We start from the raw sequence: 18,582 nt of genomic DNA, 5'->3' as shown, positions 1-18,582 counted from the left end.
GTTTTGATTACAAAGGGAACATACTGGACTTTAATAGATCATTTGATGTTCTATAATACATCTCTGAATGTTTGGAAATGTAACATTGTATAGCAAATCTCTGATACATGAAGAAACTGTTGCTGTAGATGAGAGGCCATATTCATTGACTGAGATGACAACCAGGGTTCACTTCACATTGCAGTGTATTGTTGTAAATTGAAATAAAAAGCTGTAGCTGGTACATTAAATTCGTTTTTGACCCATCAATAGTCCTTTCTGTATTAATATCTGAAATATAAGCGCTTTGTAACCTTGTTAAGATAAGTGCTATACAAATAGTTATTATTATTACAACGAATTCCCTGGATTTACCATTGAGAATAACTACACTATGAACATCAGCTATAAATTATGAAATATTGGTATATTATTATGGTAATTAGTTTCTTTCATACTATTTCACATACTACGCAATTATAATGTTTGTGTTTTTAAAATCTTTTGGCCATTTTATCTGTATATTGTACCAAGTAGTCAGTAAGTGATTAAATAAATTAATATCTGCAATTGGACACAAACCAAAATATGTGGTTGGTTGTCCCGTTGACCCCAAAGCCACAGAGCTATGTTAGAATGTAATTGGTCAATCTTGGACCATTGTCTTCACATGCTTTGACTATGAACAATGTTGCCTGAGTGGTGACAGTATTTTTTTGTGAAACTAATTGTTAATATTTATTGAGATGAATGATTCTGCAAATAAATGGGATTTGCAAATAAATGTCACTTTGCAATTTCTCCCAAAATCGACATGGCACTGGAAGATGTAGCATTTAGCAGTGAAATTTACTTCACACTGTATTTGAAACTCAAGGAAGAAAGAAACATGAGATTGGTGGTCATAACATTTTTATTTTCCTGATGAGTGACCGCTAATGTTGTGCAAACAATGAATGTTGTCTCTGAGAAGTACAGGCAGAAGCAGAGTGATGTTGGTCTACAGATGGAGTGGTGTGGATTGTTGAAGATACAAAATAGTGAGAAACCATCTCACTCAGTTGTCTTAACTCAACCAACCATAGAGCTTCATTAGGTTGCAAATCAGAGAAGGCTAGGGATAAGATTTTTTGTTTGTCAGACAGTTGAGTAATTTTGAAGGCCTTGAAAACATGATCAACTATAGGAATCAGCTCAGCAGGTTCACTTTTGAATTCAGTGACAATCATCACAATAAGCGGTCTCTTCTGAATCCAGCCATTCGAATCTTGATGAGAAAAATTAATATAAATATCATATGTTGCCCAACAATTTAGCTTTACAAGCAGCAATGGGTGATACAGATTGTGGAATGATTTTTTCCCTCGGCTTCCCCACTTAGCCTGCATACAGTAATTTACTACCTGAGAAGGCTTTTTCCTCACACCTATGAAAAGCACAGTCATCTGCGGCACATGGTATTTAGTTAAAATAATAGTTCATGTATTTTTGACAATAAAGCAGTACAATTGAGTTGTCATTAATTAGGTTTATGCATTAATTTGGCTGTTTAGATGTTTTTTCTGATATTATGTACCGCCCTGCTATTACGCACAGTTAACAGTTTGTATGCTGTATCAATGCAAGTAAGAAGTTGCTTCTTATTTGGTTTGGTTGAAGAACTGAGTTCACTCTCATCACCCTGTTTTCACTAACTGAAAGAGGAAAAATTCATACTGCATCTTTACTTAGAAACTGCACAAGTATAAGTGAAATATTTGCAAAATGCACAATTGTACACAATTTGTAGATTTCAGTAACACACCATCAGTTAAAGAGCATATATTGGGCATGTTATATACAACTGCTCGGAATCAAACTGTAGACAAAGACAACTTTACCTCTACATTGCATAACATATTTGAAGTGAACTGCAGGTTGAACAGACCCATCAGCTAAAGACTCACAAGACTACCCCCAACCCCTGAATGTAGAAATGTTAATAAATTAAATTCCAATTATTCTTGTTATATTAATGTAATTTCAAGTTCTATTTTATTCAAGCTAAACATTCAACCTTGACTGTTTTTTAATAGCTCTCTTAATCATAGCGTTTACCTTTTTAGTTTCATACAGCAGTTTACCTGATCTCTGAAGTTATATTTTCTAACCACTGTTCTTATATTTTCAGCCTCTAAGCTGGAAAACCTTCACCACAAGATTATACATGATCATTATGTACTGTATATTTAACCTGCAACTGAACAGCCGAGGTATAAGTTAAGAATGTCCTCACTTTGTGGGTTAAAACTGCATGACAAAGGATCCCCTGCAGGTTGAGGCTTGGCCATGTGGTTCAAACACAACACACAGAACAACATATAAAAAGTCCTGCTTTACTTCTACACTACTTGTACAGATCTCTTAACATTAATCTAAATTTAAACTTTAAACACTCTTGTAAAGTGACTACTTGTTTTCAGCTTGCTTAACATTGTTTCTGCAGTGAGTTGGGTTGGGGCGCTCAGTTGAAGGCGGGGTTGCGGACTCCAGACAGGCTGCTGACAGGAGGGGTCTTGCCTTTGAGGAGGGTGAGGGAGAAGATGAAGAAACAGATGCTCATGACCCCCAAGATGATCACGCCTGAGATGAGGGCGCTCGTCACCGTGTTCATCTGAAACACTGGAGCTTTCAAATGGGCTGAAGCAGTACAAGCACAAACAAACAATCATATAATTTCTAGCACATAGTCTTAAAATCCCCTTGAATGTCATACACAGAAATAGTTAAATATTGATGATGCTGTATTTCTCTGTTTCTCTGTTTATTTGTTGGCTTGTTTGTCTTGTTCCTGAGAAGAACTGCACAACCTTAATACAATGCTGGGAGAAAATAGCTGAAATCAAATGTCATCAACATTGAATAATTGGGGAAAAGGAAAAATCCATCATAACAGCAGAGATAAAAACCTTTTTCACTCACATTAAAGTCAATTTGACCAAAATATATAAACACACACACAGAATCTAAGAGACATGCCGTATTTAGAGCACAGGAACAACTCCTGCTAAATGTGCTCTCTTGGTTCATACTACACTTAAATGCCCTCACGTTTCTCACACTGCTGTTGCCATTTCTGCTGGTGTGGATGCAACATTTTTCTAGGGTAGTTTTCAATAGTCATACCATTCAAATAATTGCAGTAGTGTTAAGTAGGCTAGCAAAATAACTTGAAGTGCAGTTAATAAAGCAGACTGAGAGTGAAACAGCACTTCTTATGTAACTTCTGCCAAGTAATCAATACAGCAGCATAATAAGACATTTTCCTTTTGCTATTTTAATGGTTCTCTTTCATATCAGTGGAAATTGCCATCACACAACTGACGGAATGTAAAGGCTTACCCAGCTGAGAATTGTTGGTTGGCGTTTCATCTGTTAACAAAAAGATAAAGGGCATTTAACGGCAACATTAATACATTGTATTCAGTACATTATACTTTATAGTCCAAGTACATGAGTCAACAGGATGCCTTCAGGCGCCATTGACTATCTAGGTCACCAAGGTTTGTTTTCAACATCAGTCGACATCCAAGCACTCAGGCCCCTTCGATCAATGGAGTTTTGAACAGCCTGAGGAGCTGTTAGCAACAAAATAAATATTGTTCTATTGCAAGAATTACAAAAGCTTATTATAAACTGTACTTGTGAAACTGTATGTTTCAGTTTGGAGGCAAAGCTTGTCCTGCCAGTACCAAGAGTGTATGGAAAATGTCAGGAGGAGGAGGACGGGAAACTCTGAGAAGAAGGATTAGCAGAGGAGGACGAGGACTGTTATCAACTGTACCAATCCGAGTGATGATGGGCCCGGCAGTCAGAACAGCATTTCCAGATGCTGCGTTTGAGTCTTTTCCCTCGGAAATGTCCCGTTTTTTCCTGCTGCCACAAATCTGTGGAAAAAATGGCAAAGAGAGATACGGTGGCAGAATGGAGCCTCCCCTGATGTATTCCACTTTCCCATGATGAGGCGTTCAGGGGACACATGATCTGCATAGTTAATATGACCCCTTGATGTTGCCTTTATACATCCATGAAACTGGATATATGACTGCTTCTACTTTAAAATAGTAAACACTGGGTGTCTCATAGTGATTCGAATTACTATTTTAGACTGTTTCATATGTTATCCTCAATTTATCTTACTCCATAAATTATTCAATATATGCTTGCTTTGTGTAAATAAATAAATAAACAATACAAATACGATAAAGTTCATATAAAACGATTAACAAATATTTTGGGGATTGTAAAATCATTTCCATTTCTGTAATAAGTAATTATTACAGCTGGTAATTAATCTTGTGTGATCATCAGTCGTTGAAGTGTTTAGTCACTGATTCTAATCCAGCACACCATTTGTTAAATTCAGTGGGTGTCTCCTCCTGGTCTTGGATCTCTCCATTATGTGTGTGTGCTGAAAAACAGCAGGGTTCCCACACACACAGCCCTCGCTCTGTAACTGGGAAACAATGTGGCCTTTACTGAGCCATTCAAATCCATTCCAACCAATCAGCAAAAGGGAGCATATGTGCTCCATCGGCATCCGATAACTAAAACCTACCTAAAATGACAGAAACTTTGAGAATATTTATTAAACATGGATTGTGATTTTTTTTTGTTTACACTGAGCTAATCTTTACAGTTTCACAAACTGTTCATTTGATTTATAATTAATTAATATAATTATTATTTCATATTTGACAAGACAATGTGTTGTGTGGTAGGACCTGCAATTAGTAAAAACTACATTCGCTTCTAAAAATGTAATTGACTAGATTTGTGCAGTAAAGAACAAGCACGTTAAAACTGTTATTAAGAAGACTAAATGTTCTCAGTTTCTCTCCACCCCTGACGGTATTTGTTAAAGTAAATATTTAGAAGCTGAGTCCATGTGAAATGTCTTCGTCATGTTTCTCTCATGAAATTATGCTGGAGATGGATTCAAGACAGATACTGAAACAAGTGTGTGTTAGATTTTACAATAATGTAAGTGCACAATGTGTTATTCTCACTGGCATGAGCATTGGACAGTCATCTGCTCGACACAGCTTGGTGACGCAGTGCAGGAAAACAGTGGACATCTTCTGGTTCTTGTGCTTTACAAAGCGGAATACTTCAAAGGCAAAGCGACCCATTTGGCTCTTCCCATTCTCAAAGACGGTGGTCTGAGGGTCTTTTTCACAGCTGGCCCAGGGAGGGAACATTTGAAAGTACTATTAGATAGGAAAGTAAAAGAAAAACAGGCAGAAACAAATCAACTGCTTTCAGAATTGAGTTACCTAAAGAAAAGGTCATAGCGGAGGTCATCATTGGGGTTTCCAGAGGGCGTCGTGTAACAGTAGTCCATTAGCACGTTCCATCTAGTTCACAGTATGGATTAGCAAACCCACAATTTAGGGACTTAAATGCATTAGTGATGTGGAGGTAATGGGCAACTTAAACACATAGGGTACATTTTTGTAGGTGAAGAGCACATTGCCACTATTATGATCTTTGAATAGATAGAACAGTCATGTTGCATCCTGGTTGTCAGGAAATTATACTTTTAAAGTAAATGTATTTGTTGATTGAATGCTGTTGTCTGAAAATGTTTCTTTAGTTGTGAGATGCAGTTACAGTGACTTGTTTTTAATGAACAAAACTGTTATTATGCCCATTAATCTATACTTCTCTCTCTTTTGTTTGTTCAAATTTAAGACACTTGTTATTCAATGCATTATCAAATATGTTGATATAAACAGCCCTATGCTATATATGTATCATTTGGAAATATATCAAAAAACCTTAAAAGATACAACTGATATATATAGATAATGTTTTTTTCCGTGATGGAATAGGAGTAGATTTGTGATCAGTGAGTTTTGGGGTCAGTGAATTAATATCAGGTTAAACCTGGAATTAACTAACTGACCACAAATCCTGGTTCTTAGTACAGACCTCAGGCTTCCACATGGTTCCGTCATCAGTTAAGTTTAATTACCCTAAGCATTTGTACATCATGGTGATTTCAAAGCTCAAACTCATTTGTTACTGTTTTTTAGTCTTATTCAATTAAAGGGACTCTTTCCTTTGTTGCATTTGAGAATTACAGCACATTCGAATCATCCCGCCTTCCTCCAATGCCCCACCCCCTCGTTCCCATCCGCGGTGTTTTTTCTTTTGTTTTTCCCCCTGGGAGCGGCTGTTTCAGTACGCCGTGGGTCACTTTGGTCTGCCATCGTCAGTCGCTACGGTCGATACGGTCGCTACTCGCTACTGTCTGCCGTGGAATCAAAACAAACCCTATAGTTGAGGACGCGCCTTGATGACGCGGGCCCGAATGCGCGACAAGAATCAGACGGGCTTCCTGTCTGTTTCCATGCAGCAAACAGACAGGTCTGTCGGCCAATAAGGTCCTTCGGTCGGAAGAATTTTATTGGTTGAAGTTTTCACTAAATATTACGAGAGTGAAATAATTGTTTGCTTTAACTCCTGGTGGGTCTGTCTTGCATTTTAGAGTGTCATTACCTTATTAATACCAATTTAACCTTATCCACAAAAAGTGTAAAAATGCAACAAAGGTAAGAGTCCCTTTAATGAAGAATATCTTTCTTCTGATTTTACTGTGACCTGGCAGCACCTATAAACACTGCATGTCACTGGTGTTGTAATACCAGTAGTCTCCTCTGCCTTTGTCGAGGGCTCAGGTGTATTCTTGGTGTAGTGATCATGAAACATGATACCTCCTGTCCAGGTTTGTGGCTTTCACAGCTGCAAACACCCGTGTCTTTAGGGTTAGTCCTGCCATGGGGATGGACAGCTGCTGGGCGTACGAGGAGTCCTGTACCACAAAACCATTTCCATACTATTGTTACATTTCCTGTCACATGTTTTTCTTCCTCTCAGTGTTTGCTTTGGTTTCACTATCATCTGGTTTCCATAGAATCTCATTTGACTCAAATTGGCAAGGTAATTCGGTGAAAAGGTTTGAAATGAACTAAGTGTAATTTCTGCCTAATCCCCTCAAATGATGGGATCAAAGGTAATCTGCTGCGTTCCTTGAAAAGTGTTTCTGAGCTGTTGGTATTCTCCCTGTCTTGTACATGGATCATCAATCTCAGAAATAATTGTAATTGCAGGTGTAAAAGGTGCAGATGAACTTTATATAGCTGTGAGCTCTATTCACCCCCCCCCCCTCAGTTTTAAAGCAGTTGCAATGCACTACATTATTTGCTACAATTGATTGCTGTATACTGCTGTGTTTTGTCCATCTTTTATATGCTAAATGTCAAAATGTCCCTCAAAGACTTTGCCCCATCTCTAGATTTCCAAAAGTAAAGTCACCAACAAGTAGTCCTACTTCAACACTTCATTTCATGGCTTGCTGATCCTCTGTAGCAGCCAACAGAGCAATTACAGCTGTGAACACACTAAGTATAGCTTGTCTGCAGCGCAACATCTTCAGCTCCCGAAAGAGCAGGTATTAAGCCTGGATTGCTGTTAACTTACATTGTAGAGCAGGAGATTCAACGTGCTGATGAAGGTACCATTGCTGTCCTTCACTGAGATTGCAGCTGCTGACCTACAAAAAAGATAAGAAAATATTTTTAGGATTCCAATATTTCATTGACTCTGAAAATTATTCTGAGCAGACCTTGCTTTACTTTCTTTTGCTCACAATAATATAAAAGAGGAACACATATGCTCAAACTTTACCTGAAGTTCTATGGTTGACTCACACACTGCATAGGCATGCCACTGTACCTTCAACTTTATTTTATGATTTAAAAAAATGCTAACATTTAACAATGTAAATTAAGCTCTACAGTATTCATCAGTCCTTAAAAGGTGGATTTGCTTCACACTGATGAAAAGAAGTTGAGAGTTATTCACTTAGTTGGTCAGAGACACGTTGATTTAGTACTACGGTTACTATTTTGTGTTGGTGTTGTCTCTGAAAGCACTATACCTACACAAAATACTCACTCCAATATTATTAGATATTCAGTACTAGTGTCTTGTACTGAATTAATTATATATATCCATATATATATGTGTGTAAGTTATTGTATACAGTAAATAAAACCTAACTAGTATAAATGTTTACCAAGGCTCTATTCACCCCCCCCCCCTTCAGTTTTAAAGCAGTTGCAATGCACTACATTATTTGCTACAATTGATTGCTGTATATTGCTGTGTTTTGTCTATCTTTTATATGCTAAATGTCAAAATGTCCCTCAAAGACTCTGCCCCATCTCTAGATTTCCAAAAGTAAAGTCACCAACAAGTAGTCCTACTTTGACACTTCATTTCATGGCTTGCTGATCCTCTGTGGCAGCCAACAGAGCAATTTCAAACTGTACAAAAAGTGGAAGGAATCAGAGATGAGAGACTTACGAGGCCAGCTGTGTGTTGTTGACCAGGTATTCCAGTGGGTAACTGCAGCTAAACTTGTAGAGCAGACCGGGCAAATAGCTGATGACAGTGGGAGGATCTGGTGTATCAATGTACCCTGATATGTTACCAATCTGCACCAGTGACAGGTTCCCGTAAGCATTGGGTCCGTGTGCCGTGGACACCTGCAGTGAAGAACATCAGTGGGTGAGTGAGACTCTTCCTACTGCCTTGCTAACTTACCACCATTAGCTTCCTGTAGGCACAGGGGTCGATACAATCAGCCATACCACTGAGCACACTAATCCCCAACTCAGACCCTCCTTATCTGAGAACAGACCCTCCAGGAAAAGTCCCATTTCATCCTGCTCGTTCATGTAGCAAAGCACGGGTGAGGGACAACCCCCACAGCAGAGATTTACTTTAAATTGTTTCTGACAGGGCCTCAAGGCTCCCACAGCAGCTCCTTCCCTGAGATAAGGAGTGCTGGACTTCTTTCTCATGCAGGATAAACATGGCTTGTAAACATCAAAAGATGAGAACTGTGCATCAGAAAGCTGGCTGAGGTGAAAGACACATCAGACACATTTAATCATTGCTGGGAGCCTTTTTGTTGTTTTTAAACTTTTGCACATGTTCTGCCTAAATGAGTTGGGACAGAAAATGTGGTAAAGATAATTGCTGAGAAATCTAAGGCTGTGAGTTATATCACGACACTGTTCGCCTAATTTCTAAATAAAATAAAAAAACGTATGTTATCCACTCTTTACAGTAAACCAGACTACAGCTTAAATACAAAAATGCACACATTTCCATTTACAGTTGATTCATAGTTTAACAAGTCTTCATTTATTTCCCTTCTGAGCTTCTCTATTTTATTTAAAAATGTTAAATGGCCCCGATATATCTCTGAGCTTCTCTTTCCCTGTTCCACCTCTGGAGGCCGCAGACCAGTGGCTCCTGGTTTGTCCCTTGGTTGAGACTAAGAGGTAAATGGGATTGTGATGTGTGACTGCAGCTATTTTAAAACTTTGGAGCATTGTATCTTGTAAGATTAAGTGTTCAAGTCTTCCATTGACATACTTGAATTTAAAATGAAGACCCACATGTTTTCTAGCATTTTTTATTTTATTTTATTTTTGTATTCTTGTGCTTCTCTGTATTTTTTGACTAAACTGACTAATACACTAAAACTAAAACACAGACTTAGTGAAAATGTCTGCCCTCGGGAAATACTAAGCCCCCGTACCTCAAGTATCCAGCCAACGCTACTAGTAAAGTATGTAAATCTGTTCTCCCCAAACAGTTTATTTTGTCAAATACATTATTTAAAACTTTGGCCACATCGAAACATTTTGCCACTAAGTTATATGTATGAGAGAAAATAAAGAAAATCTAAATGGGTTCACATGGTGCTTTCTGAAAGTTGTTTGTTGGTTTCATATTTCTGAATCAATCAACAGTATGCAGTTACCAGTTAGGTAATTTTGACACTATGAAAATAACTCATACCATCTCTATTCTTCTTACCACTAAGGCGTTGCCACAGGACTCCAGTGATGCCAGGCTGATACTAAAGATTACAACAGTAGGAAAGGTGTTGTTGTTGATGAATCCACGGCAGTGAGCATCTCCTTGGCGACCATTGAGGGCCAGGTCAGTGTCAGTGTAGCCGGAGAAGAGGACAGGGCAGAAGTTGATTTTGAGGGTGATGGTCTGCACCCCACAGTAGACACTAATATCCCTCTCCGCTGCAACACACACACAGACAGACACACAGGTCCATACAGGTACATGAAAAGAGGAACCAAAAGTAATTAAGTCATACAGATGAACGAATTAATTTCTTTCTGTTTAGAGAAGTGACTGGGCTAAGTTAGATTTTGTTAAGTTTTAAATTATATATATTTGAGGGATTTAATAAGGATAGTTGTAGGATTACAGTCCAACTGTTATGTTATGCATTTTTTTCTTCATAAATCACAGGAAGTTATAAAATAATGTGTGGACAGACTTTGTCTCCCCTTTGGAATGTGTACCTAGTTATATTACAACTTTCCTTTAATGATGATACTACTGGGATTTCTGAGCAATTGTTCATAAGCAAAAAGCTGTCAGTTCCTCACCAGGAAAGCGGCTGTGAAAGTTGGCATCACAGTTGAATCCATTAAACTGAGCTCCAGCTGATAAGGCTTTACTAAAGAGTAAAATAATCAAATGTATATGTTCCATTTCAGCACCTGAAACAGAAGTATAATACGTAAGAAAACCGGTTTATGCACATGAAATGTCACTTTGGAAAATATAAACTTTAAAAGTGGGAAAACAGAAAGAGAAATCCAGCATTTACTTAATTATAATCACTGAGAAATACCCACAGTAACCAAATATTCTTCCACAAATGTGCCAATGTCACAGGGGAAGATTCTCTCAAAAGACTTCAGATCTTTTAACAGATTTTACTTAGGAGGAACAACTTTCTTATCCCGTTAGAAATATCAAAGCAGACAAATGCCATATTGAATCTGAACCACCTGCAGCTTTTGCATCAAAAAAAAGCATTTAATAAAGTATAATGGAATATCTATGCGAGCACATCTCATTGTCCTTTGAAGACTTCTTATCACATAATCGTTATCGGGCACACATTCTGAGTCTCTGAGGAAACAGTTAAATTAAAGGAGTAATTACACCATGTCTAGGTCAGACAGCAGAATCAGTTGTTTCTGACAGCTTAAGTAAAAAACAACATCTGGCCACAGCCTTACAAGAGGAAGAAACACTCACCCTGGTTCCTGGAAGCCAGCGGGTCAGCGGTACTCCATAAGCTTGGGACAGACGATGGAATGGTCCGCACAGCATCCCTACCGGACAACTACAAACAGGACTCAGGTGCAGGGGGGAAAAAAGGATCCCGCACATAAGAGATTCATTATTTGAACATGTCAACAAAAAAGGGCTGTCCAGGGTGAACATGGGAAAGTCCATCAAATCTGAATGTGATATACAAATCCTTTCACGGTTGCAGAAACATGAGCAGGTTTTGAAGTTTCCCACTCATATCCTTGGCCCAATCTGGCTCTGTCACTGCTCACAAATGGTTTGACGCTGCATGAGGTCCAGTGGCAGTGGGGGGGGGGGGGGGGATTATCTTTTCATCGCTCCAGTGGCCCTTGCTTGCTGACTGAGCCATTCCTTTCTCCATGGGCCGGTCAGGGAGTACAGAGCCTACCAAATGGGCCCTTGGCCGCGGGAATCCACACTTTTCATGCTTTGTGTGTGGCAGTCCTCAGTCAGCACAGCAGCAGGCAAACTGCTTGGTGGAGCTACGAGCTGCTGCCGGCCTCCTACCTGATCCCCAATCTTTAATTTCTGGTCACAGGGCTCCCACCACATGAAGAGAGCAAAGCAAAAGAAACCAGAGTTCATGGAGTTTCCATATGAACAGTATATGTGATGGATTCGTTGTGTAAGCCAGACAGATGACACACAGGGATTCTGTATAAGAATGACACAACAGTATAGTTGCAGTTCCCTTAGGTCCAGTTGAAACAAAAGGTGCACTTGTTTCATTTGTCTCTTTTGACCGTTTGAAAACCCATCCTCGTGCATTCTCCTTTTCTTTTCTTCATAAACTCAAAATAAATACACATTAGCTTCATTAAAGGGTTTCCTCCATGTTAAAATCTCATGAGTCTGACCAACAGTCTCACAGTTAAAAATAACTGATCAATCAGTCAAAACACATCAAATATTTGATGTGTTTTGACTTACTTCATCAGTGTGTGTTTAATGAGATGCAATCCGCCCTTACCTTCTTTATCTGATCTGATCGAGAGTAGTCTTAGACCTTTATCATCAGTGACTTCATCAGTTGTCTCCAGGGTTCAAGGCTGTTCAGGCATCGATTCATAATCCTCTGGTCCTTCACTGTGTTTCTGTGTATACACCAAGCTGAAGCTGCCAGTGACTCTCTGCAACTCTTTTCCTTCACTGCTCTGACTCTTACTTGGAGTGATGTCCACAAAATTGAGGGCTGGGGTATGGCAATGTCTTATTTCTAAGGACTTTGCTAATCCAGATAAATTGTAATTATGATGAATTTGGGCCAAAAACTGGAGATAGTACATTGCCTCACTGCAGACTGATAGCCATCTAGAGTGCCCCCATACCTCAATTATCCATAACTCTTTTCATCGCTCTATGTACACGATAGATAGACCCAACTGGTCTTATCACTTGGAGTGCATCTTAGTCCATAGAACATGGCCACCATAGAGAATAAAGACATCATTTTGGAACTTTTCATCACCTTGCGCAGCCAGACAGATTTGAATTGTCAAACCATAGCACTCTGGGTTATTTAACATTTACTTTGCTAAATCCTGAGTGCTCTTTGAAGACCACTGTTTATGACCAGTAATGTTATAGGATATCTGTTTATTCATGGCCATGATAGAGCCACTTGACAAAAGCTTCAAATATGCGGGTTATTAAACAACTTGTGGACAACTTGACCTAGCTAATAGCTCGCTCATCAATATCATGATTTTACCCTATAGTCTGAAAAACATCAACAGGCAGCTTTCTATATTCTTTTGAGTGACAAATCCAGAAACTGTACCTGGCAATACACAGCAACCTGTTATTTCTCAGAGATTATCTGGAGGAACATCATTATCACACTGACACCTTGGTGGATGTGTACCACTGGTACTTTCCCTGTAGTTGCCCAATTCATCTTCATCAGTGACAGGCCAGCATTTGTCTTTTAAACACAGATTTTTTACAACTCAGGGAAAGCTCCACGTCACATTATAAGCAGGATCACCTTCTGTTGAGTTTGGTTATTGAACTAGAACAGACAACCAGTTTGAACATTCATCTAAGAACGACCAATGACTACTTTCAAAAGCACTGGATTGCCCTTCAATGTGAAGTATGTATTGTATTGTTGTCCAATGTTCTGAAAACACTGTATGTATAATGGTTATTTTAAAACCCTTGAGGTTTGATAAAAATAGATGGTAATACACACAATATCCCTTTTTTGCTGTTTGTTTCTATAGATTTGAACAAAAACACTGAATGTATGTTTCATGTTCTTTCCAGAAATTTTGATATTTTTTGTGTAAAGGTGCAAAGAAAAGATAATGAAACATACAGAATACACTATTTTCAAATATTTAATACATACAATATCGATAAAATACTTCAGTGCCACAATTGGTGACATAAACAGTCAAGAGATAGTGAGTGGACAAGAGCACTTCAGGGGCAAATCACATTTGGATTTGGCCATGAAAATATACACTATAAGAGCCCTTGTTGATTGTAACCATTTCTCCTGTAAAGAGGTGAAGTGAAAATATCCCTTCCTCATGTGATTTTAATCTAAACGAAGCAAAACAAAATCCCTATTCTTTATTCTCTATATTCATCTGACAATAATATGAGGCTCAGCAGTCTTGGCTGCATAAATCAAGTGGGGCTCATGTGTTCACTCTTTTTAAGCAACTTAGAGTAAGCTGTGGGAAACATCCTCTTAAAACAGCTGCATCCCATCCCTGAACTATTTGACTATACTGAATTGCTATTAGTCTGAAACCCAATTCAACTGATTTCTCCTGGACTTATTACAGTATATGCAGGTGTACACATTAATAGAGTGCAAGAGAAAGTAACATGCTGAAATATTGAAACAAGTTGTATCTTAGATCTAATATTAGATGGTGACATTTAAAATTCATAGAAAAAGGTTTCAGTAATCTTCAACATGTTAAAGCATGAACTGCAGCTGGCCTATTTTCTGGGACAGCATATTAAGTGTGACAAATGAATGAGTTACAGTCATCTGTATGTCCTGGTTACAAGAATGCCACAAAATGTTTTGCAAATAACCATGTGTTATTTTAAGGAAGGACTTGTTATTCAGACCTGTAGGGAAATCTGGGAATCCACAACAAAAATGTCCTGAATATTTATGAGGCTGTCCCTCTTCTGCTGTTAAGGACTCATGTAAATCATTTGCTTTCGAAAAGCACTGATATATCTGGAAGCTGCAGTCATGGAAATCCTTTACTTTACTGCAGAGGCTGAAAGGTCCTTTTCAATATTTTACATTTTAAATATTTGCCTATGTTGACCTGGCCTGCCCTTGGTGAGTGCTCATTTGATATAATTTCCTGAATCATAGGCCTTAAATGTAAGATATTGTGTAACAAAATAGAGACACTGAGGCACTGACTGCATTAGCTGCCAGCTGCTGCCATCGTGCTGAGGACACTTCAAACAAAGAGAAGGTTGTAATTCCTTTTCCTCTGAAGTTTTTTTCTCCCTCACTCCAGGGAGATGAGCCAACATCCAGCATCATAAGGCAAGGGTTGAGGTTTTCAACATCTGTAGTTGATTTCAAAGCTGATAACCATGACTCCACATCACAAGACTGTGTAACTTTTAAACTTCTTCTCATGACCTTTGAACTGTGCCGGACTGGTTTCCAGTGATATGGACCCAAATGAACTGCAACAAACGCACATACACACTCATTCCTCTGAGGGAAAGCACTTTAATCAACTAGACTAAACAATTATGTAAATTACTGACACTAGTATAAGGCAATCTACTTAATACAGGGTTGTTGTTCATTTCGTTTCAAGTCTAGAAGATGTAACTATTCCTTTTACATTGAGATACCTGATGTTCATTAACCAGTTTGAGATGACTTCTACTGTATGACATGGTAAGTGGGGGTTGCAGTACATTTGTTGATATGATAACTGTGGCCATAGCAATAATACTTTTGACTCTACAGCTGCAGCCTCAGCAGAAATCTAGGTTCATCAGATCAGGCTCAGTTTTCCAGTATTCAGCTCTCCAGTCTGTGCAGCCTCACGTTTGTGTTCTCGGCTGACAGGAGTGAACCCGACGTGGTCTCTGCTGTTGTAGACAGTGTTGGGGAGTAACGGAATACATGTAACGGCGTTACGTATTTAGAATACAAATTATGAGTAACTGTATTCCGTTACAGTTACAAATTAAATAGATGGTATTCAGAATACAGTTACATTGTTGAAATCAGTGGATTACATGACGGTACTTCTCGAGTTTATTCACTCTCTCGTAAATCCACCAGCGGCAAAGCCCCCAGGAAGCAGCTGGAGACCAGGGCTGCCGTAAGAGCGCCCGGGCCCCCGGCGGCGTGAAGAAGAACCGAGGCTCTGAGAGAGTTCCGTCGCTACCAGAAATCTACGGAGCTGCTGATCCGCAAGCTGCCCTTCCAGCACCTGGTGAGAGAAGACCGACCTGCGCTTCCAGAGCTCCGCTGTCATGGCTCTGCAGGAGACCAGCGAGGCACGCCGGGTTCACACCGGACGCTGAAGCGCCGGGCAGCGCTAATAATATCACCCGTTGACCCAGTAGTATAAAAGCATATAGTCACTTGTTGCTCCAACATTAACTGCAACAGCGTCCCAATTTAATTTCATCCATCTTCAAGAACTTCTCCGCTGTTCTCTCCGTTCAATGTCGGGTGTCGAGGGTAAATTACGTATTCTCCGCCGCCCCCCCTCTCTTTTTATCTTTATGACTGCTTGTGTGTCTGTAGTGGATGGGCAGAGGGGGGCATTTAATAATATGATCGGTAAAATTGGTAAAATTAAAACTCCAGGACAACAGAAGGGGAATACAAACTATGGGATGCATACTTTATCATTTATATCATATAAAATGTCATCAATATCGTTTAAAATCATTTTTCAGTGTGTTTCATGGAGCGATACGCTCGCGTCAAGCGCAAAAAAAAATAGACTCGACGCCGAAACGATCGTAGCACGGCGCGAGGCAGCCTTGGCGCAGGGGGGGGGGGGGGGGTCCTTCAGCCTCCGGTGGGGCCGGCACAGAGGTGGGAGTGGATGGGAGCCGGACATCCAGCTGGCCCGCCGCATCGGCGGAGAGAGAGTTTAAACTGCTGCTGCTCCACTGACTATAACAACGCGGCAATCATACACTTAAAAAATGCAATACAAACCAAAAGTATTCCAAGTATTCAGAATACGTTACTCAGATTAGTTAATGTAATGGAATACGTTACAGATTACATTTTTGGGCATGTATTCTGTATTCTGTAACGGAATACGTTTTGAAAGTATCCTTCCCAACACTGGTTGTAGATCATCCACCTCAAGACGTGTTGTTTGGTCTCAGAAGCTTTTCTGTGTAAAGGGTTGTTGCCTGAGTTATCTTAGCCTTTCTGTCAGCTCCAGCCAGTCTGACCATTCTCCTCGGACGTGATTTTTGGCTAAGTTCTGAGTAAACATTCTAGAGACCATTGAGTATGAAAATCCTAGGAGATTCCCAGCAGTTTCAAAAACATTCAGACCAACCTGACCCAAGTAGCCATCCCACTGTCAAAGCCACTGAGATCGGTATCCCGTTGTTTAATATGAACATTAACTGAAGCTCCTGACCTGTAGCTGCAGGATTTGTTTGTATTAAACTGCTGCTATATGACTGGCTGATTGCATGAATAAGCAGGTGGACAGGTGTACCTAATAAAATGCTTGGTGAGTGTAATGCATTTACTTAGTCACGACCAGATTTTATTTAGTGGTTCACAAACGTGTTTTAAAAATTTGAAAGTGAATCATTTTGCTAATAATTCTTACCTCCTTTTCATTTGCCTTAATTAATTCTTAAGTAAACCTGCTCTGGGAACACAATGATGCATTCAACTGCAACTGCACAAATCCCTATTTGTTTAAATACAATTTTGAGTTTGGGACTAAATCATTGTTGTGTCTCATAATCACCTTGGGTATTATTTATTTTCTAAATGTATACATTTTCAACTGATTATGCATTCATGTAGCAAATAGATATTTAACTGAGCTTGTTGTTTCCACTGTTGTCAAAGATTGTGCTAAGTAATGAGTCATACTTCCTGGTCTGCATCCTGATTTTCTAAGAGTGGGTTTGTTGATACCAACCAAGACTTTATTAAGATGCATAACATGGTTTTGTCTGAGGGATGGTTCAGAATGATTCTAATCACTTGTGTTTTTTGTTTTTTTAATAAGACAAAAATATTAGTAGGTCAAATGACATAATTGCTGCTGGAAATATACCATCTGCATAACGTCACGGAAGACAATGAATCATCCCATTTTTCAAACAGTTTTTTGCTTCAGACTATGCTAAAACGAATGATGATCTCTCTCCACTGAAAAAAAAAGATCTGAGGATCCTTTATTTGAGGTGAAATCAATCTAGACTGGGTGCCGTCACACTGAGCTCTCTTTATCAGTTTGAGTGGCACACAAATAATTTTGCGTCTTTGACAAAATGAAAGGGCAGGTTTCTCTGGCTTTGTTGGCTAAAATGTCATCACTTGGCACGCATACAACCAACCAAGTCTTTGCATCATTCTCGGGGTCCCTCAGAGAGTATCCATGTATAAGCTTGTACATCTTGGTCACACAGCCATTATATACATGACAAATACATTTTTCAGGGGAAGAGGAAACCTCTGCCTGAGCTTTATACCTGGCCAGTAAATCATATATCTTATATGCTTGATATGGTGACATGATCGATAACATTGACTATATCATTCTGAAGTTATGTTAAATCATCATTATTAATTATTGAAATTATATTATTATTATATTGAAATTATGTTATCATGAATAAACTAAACATTTTCTTTAACTTTTCTACATGGTGTCAGAGATCTAGTGTAAGATCCTTACGCCCCTCACATAGCTTATGTTACCCAACTTGTTGACTCACTGTGCAAGTAACTCAACAGGACTTATTGTGAATGATCTTGGGGTTATGAAATCAACAGTCATATATGTTGATTATTGAGGGAGCTGGGACAATTAGAAATGGAATACTTTGGACTAAGCCAAGATCTATGTCGGTGCATCAGAAATGGTCACTGCTATTTTATCAAGAATTATAGACAATCTATATCACATCTTTTCACACTCACATGAGAATTACCAAAGAATACCAAATCACTATTTTTCCTGGGCAAATAAACAAGGTGAGAGTGGTCTGACAATCTGAACTGCCCTTGGTGAGCAATTCCCTGTGGTCCTGGCTCCTTGTATTGCAGTGAAAGACCTTGTTGGAAAGTCTACCAACACCGCTCCACTGAGTCCACCTACTCATCACATTGGATTGAAAATG

At 39.1% G+C, this 18,582-nt stretch overlaps 1 protein-coding gene across 1 annotated transcript; it reads right to left on the bottom strand.

Moving 5' to 3' along the window:
• Window positions 1–2,482: 2,482 nt before the first annotated feature.
• zpld1a (zona pellucida-like domain containing 1a) lies at window positions 2,483–10,620 on the bottom strand. Its single transcript, XM_061086365.1, has 10 exons — window positions 10,515–10,620; window positions 9,919–10,139; window positions 8,392–8,573; window positions 7,504–7,576; window positions 6,738–6,835; window positions 5,295–5,375; window positions 5,028–5,199; window positions 3,803–3,905; window positions 3,361–3,390; window positions 2,483–2,658 (listed from the first exon to the last, which is right to left on the bottom strand). The coding sequence occupies exons 1-10, from the start codon at window positions 10,618–10,620 to the stop codon at window positions 2,483–2,485; spliced, it is 1,242 nt and encodes a 413-aa protein (XP_060942348.1).
• Between the last annotated feature and the right edge of the window lie 7,962 nt (window positions 10,621–18,582).

This window comes from Limanda limanda, chromosome 14, assembly GCF_963576545.1.
Source record: "Limanda limanda chromosome 14, fLimLim1.1, whole genome shotgun sequence".
In the NCBI taxonomy this organism is placed as follows: domain Eukaryota; kingdom Metazoa; phylum Chordata; class Actinopteri; order Pleuronectiformes; family Pleuronectidae; genus Limanda; species Limanda limanda.
Note: the sequence above shows the minus strand (reverse complement) of the source record. Positions and strands in the feature narration are given on the sequence as shown.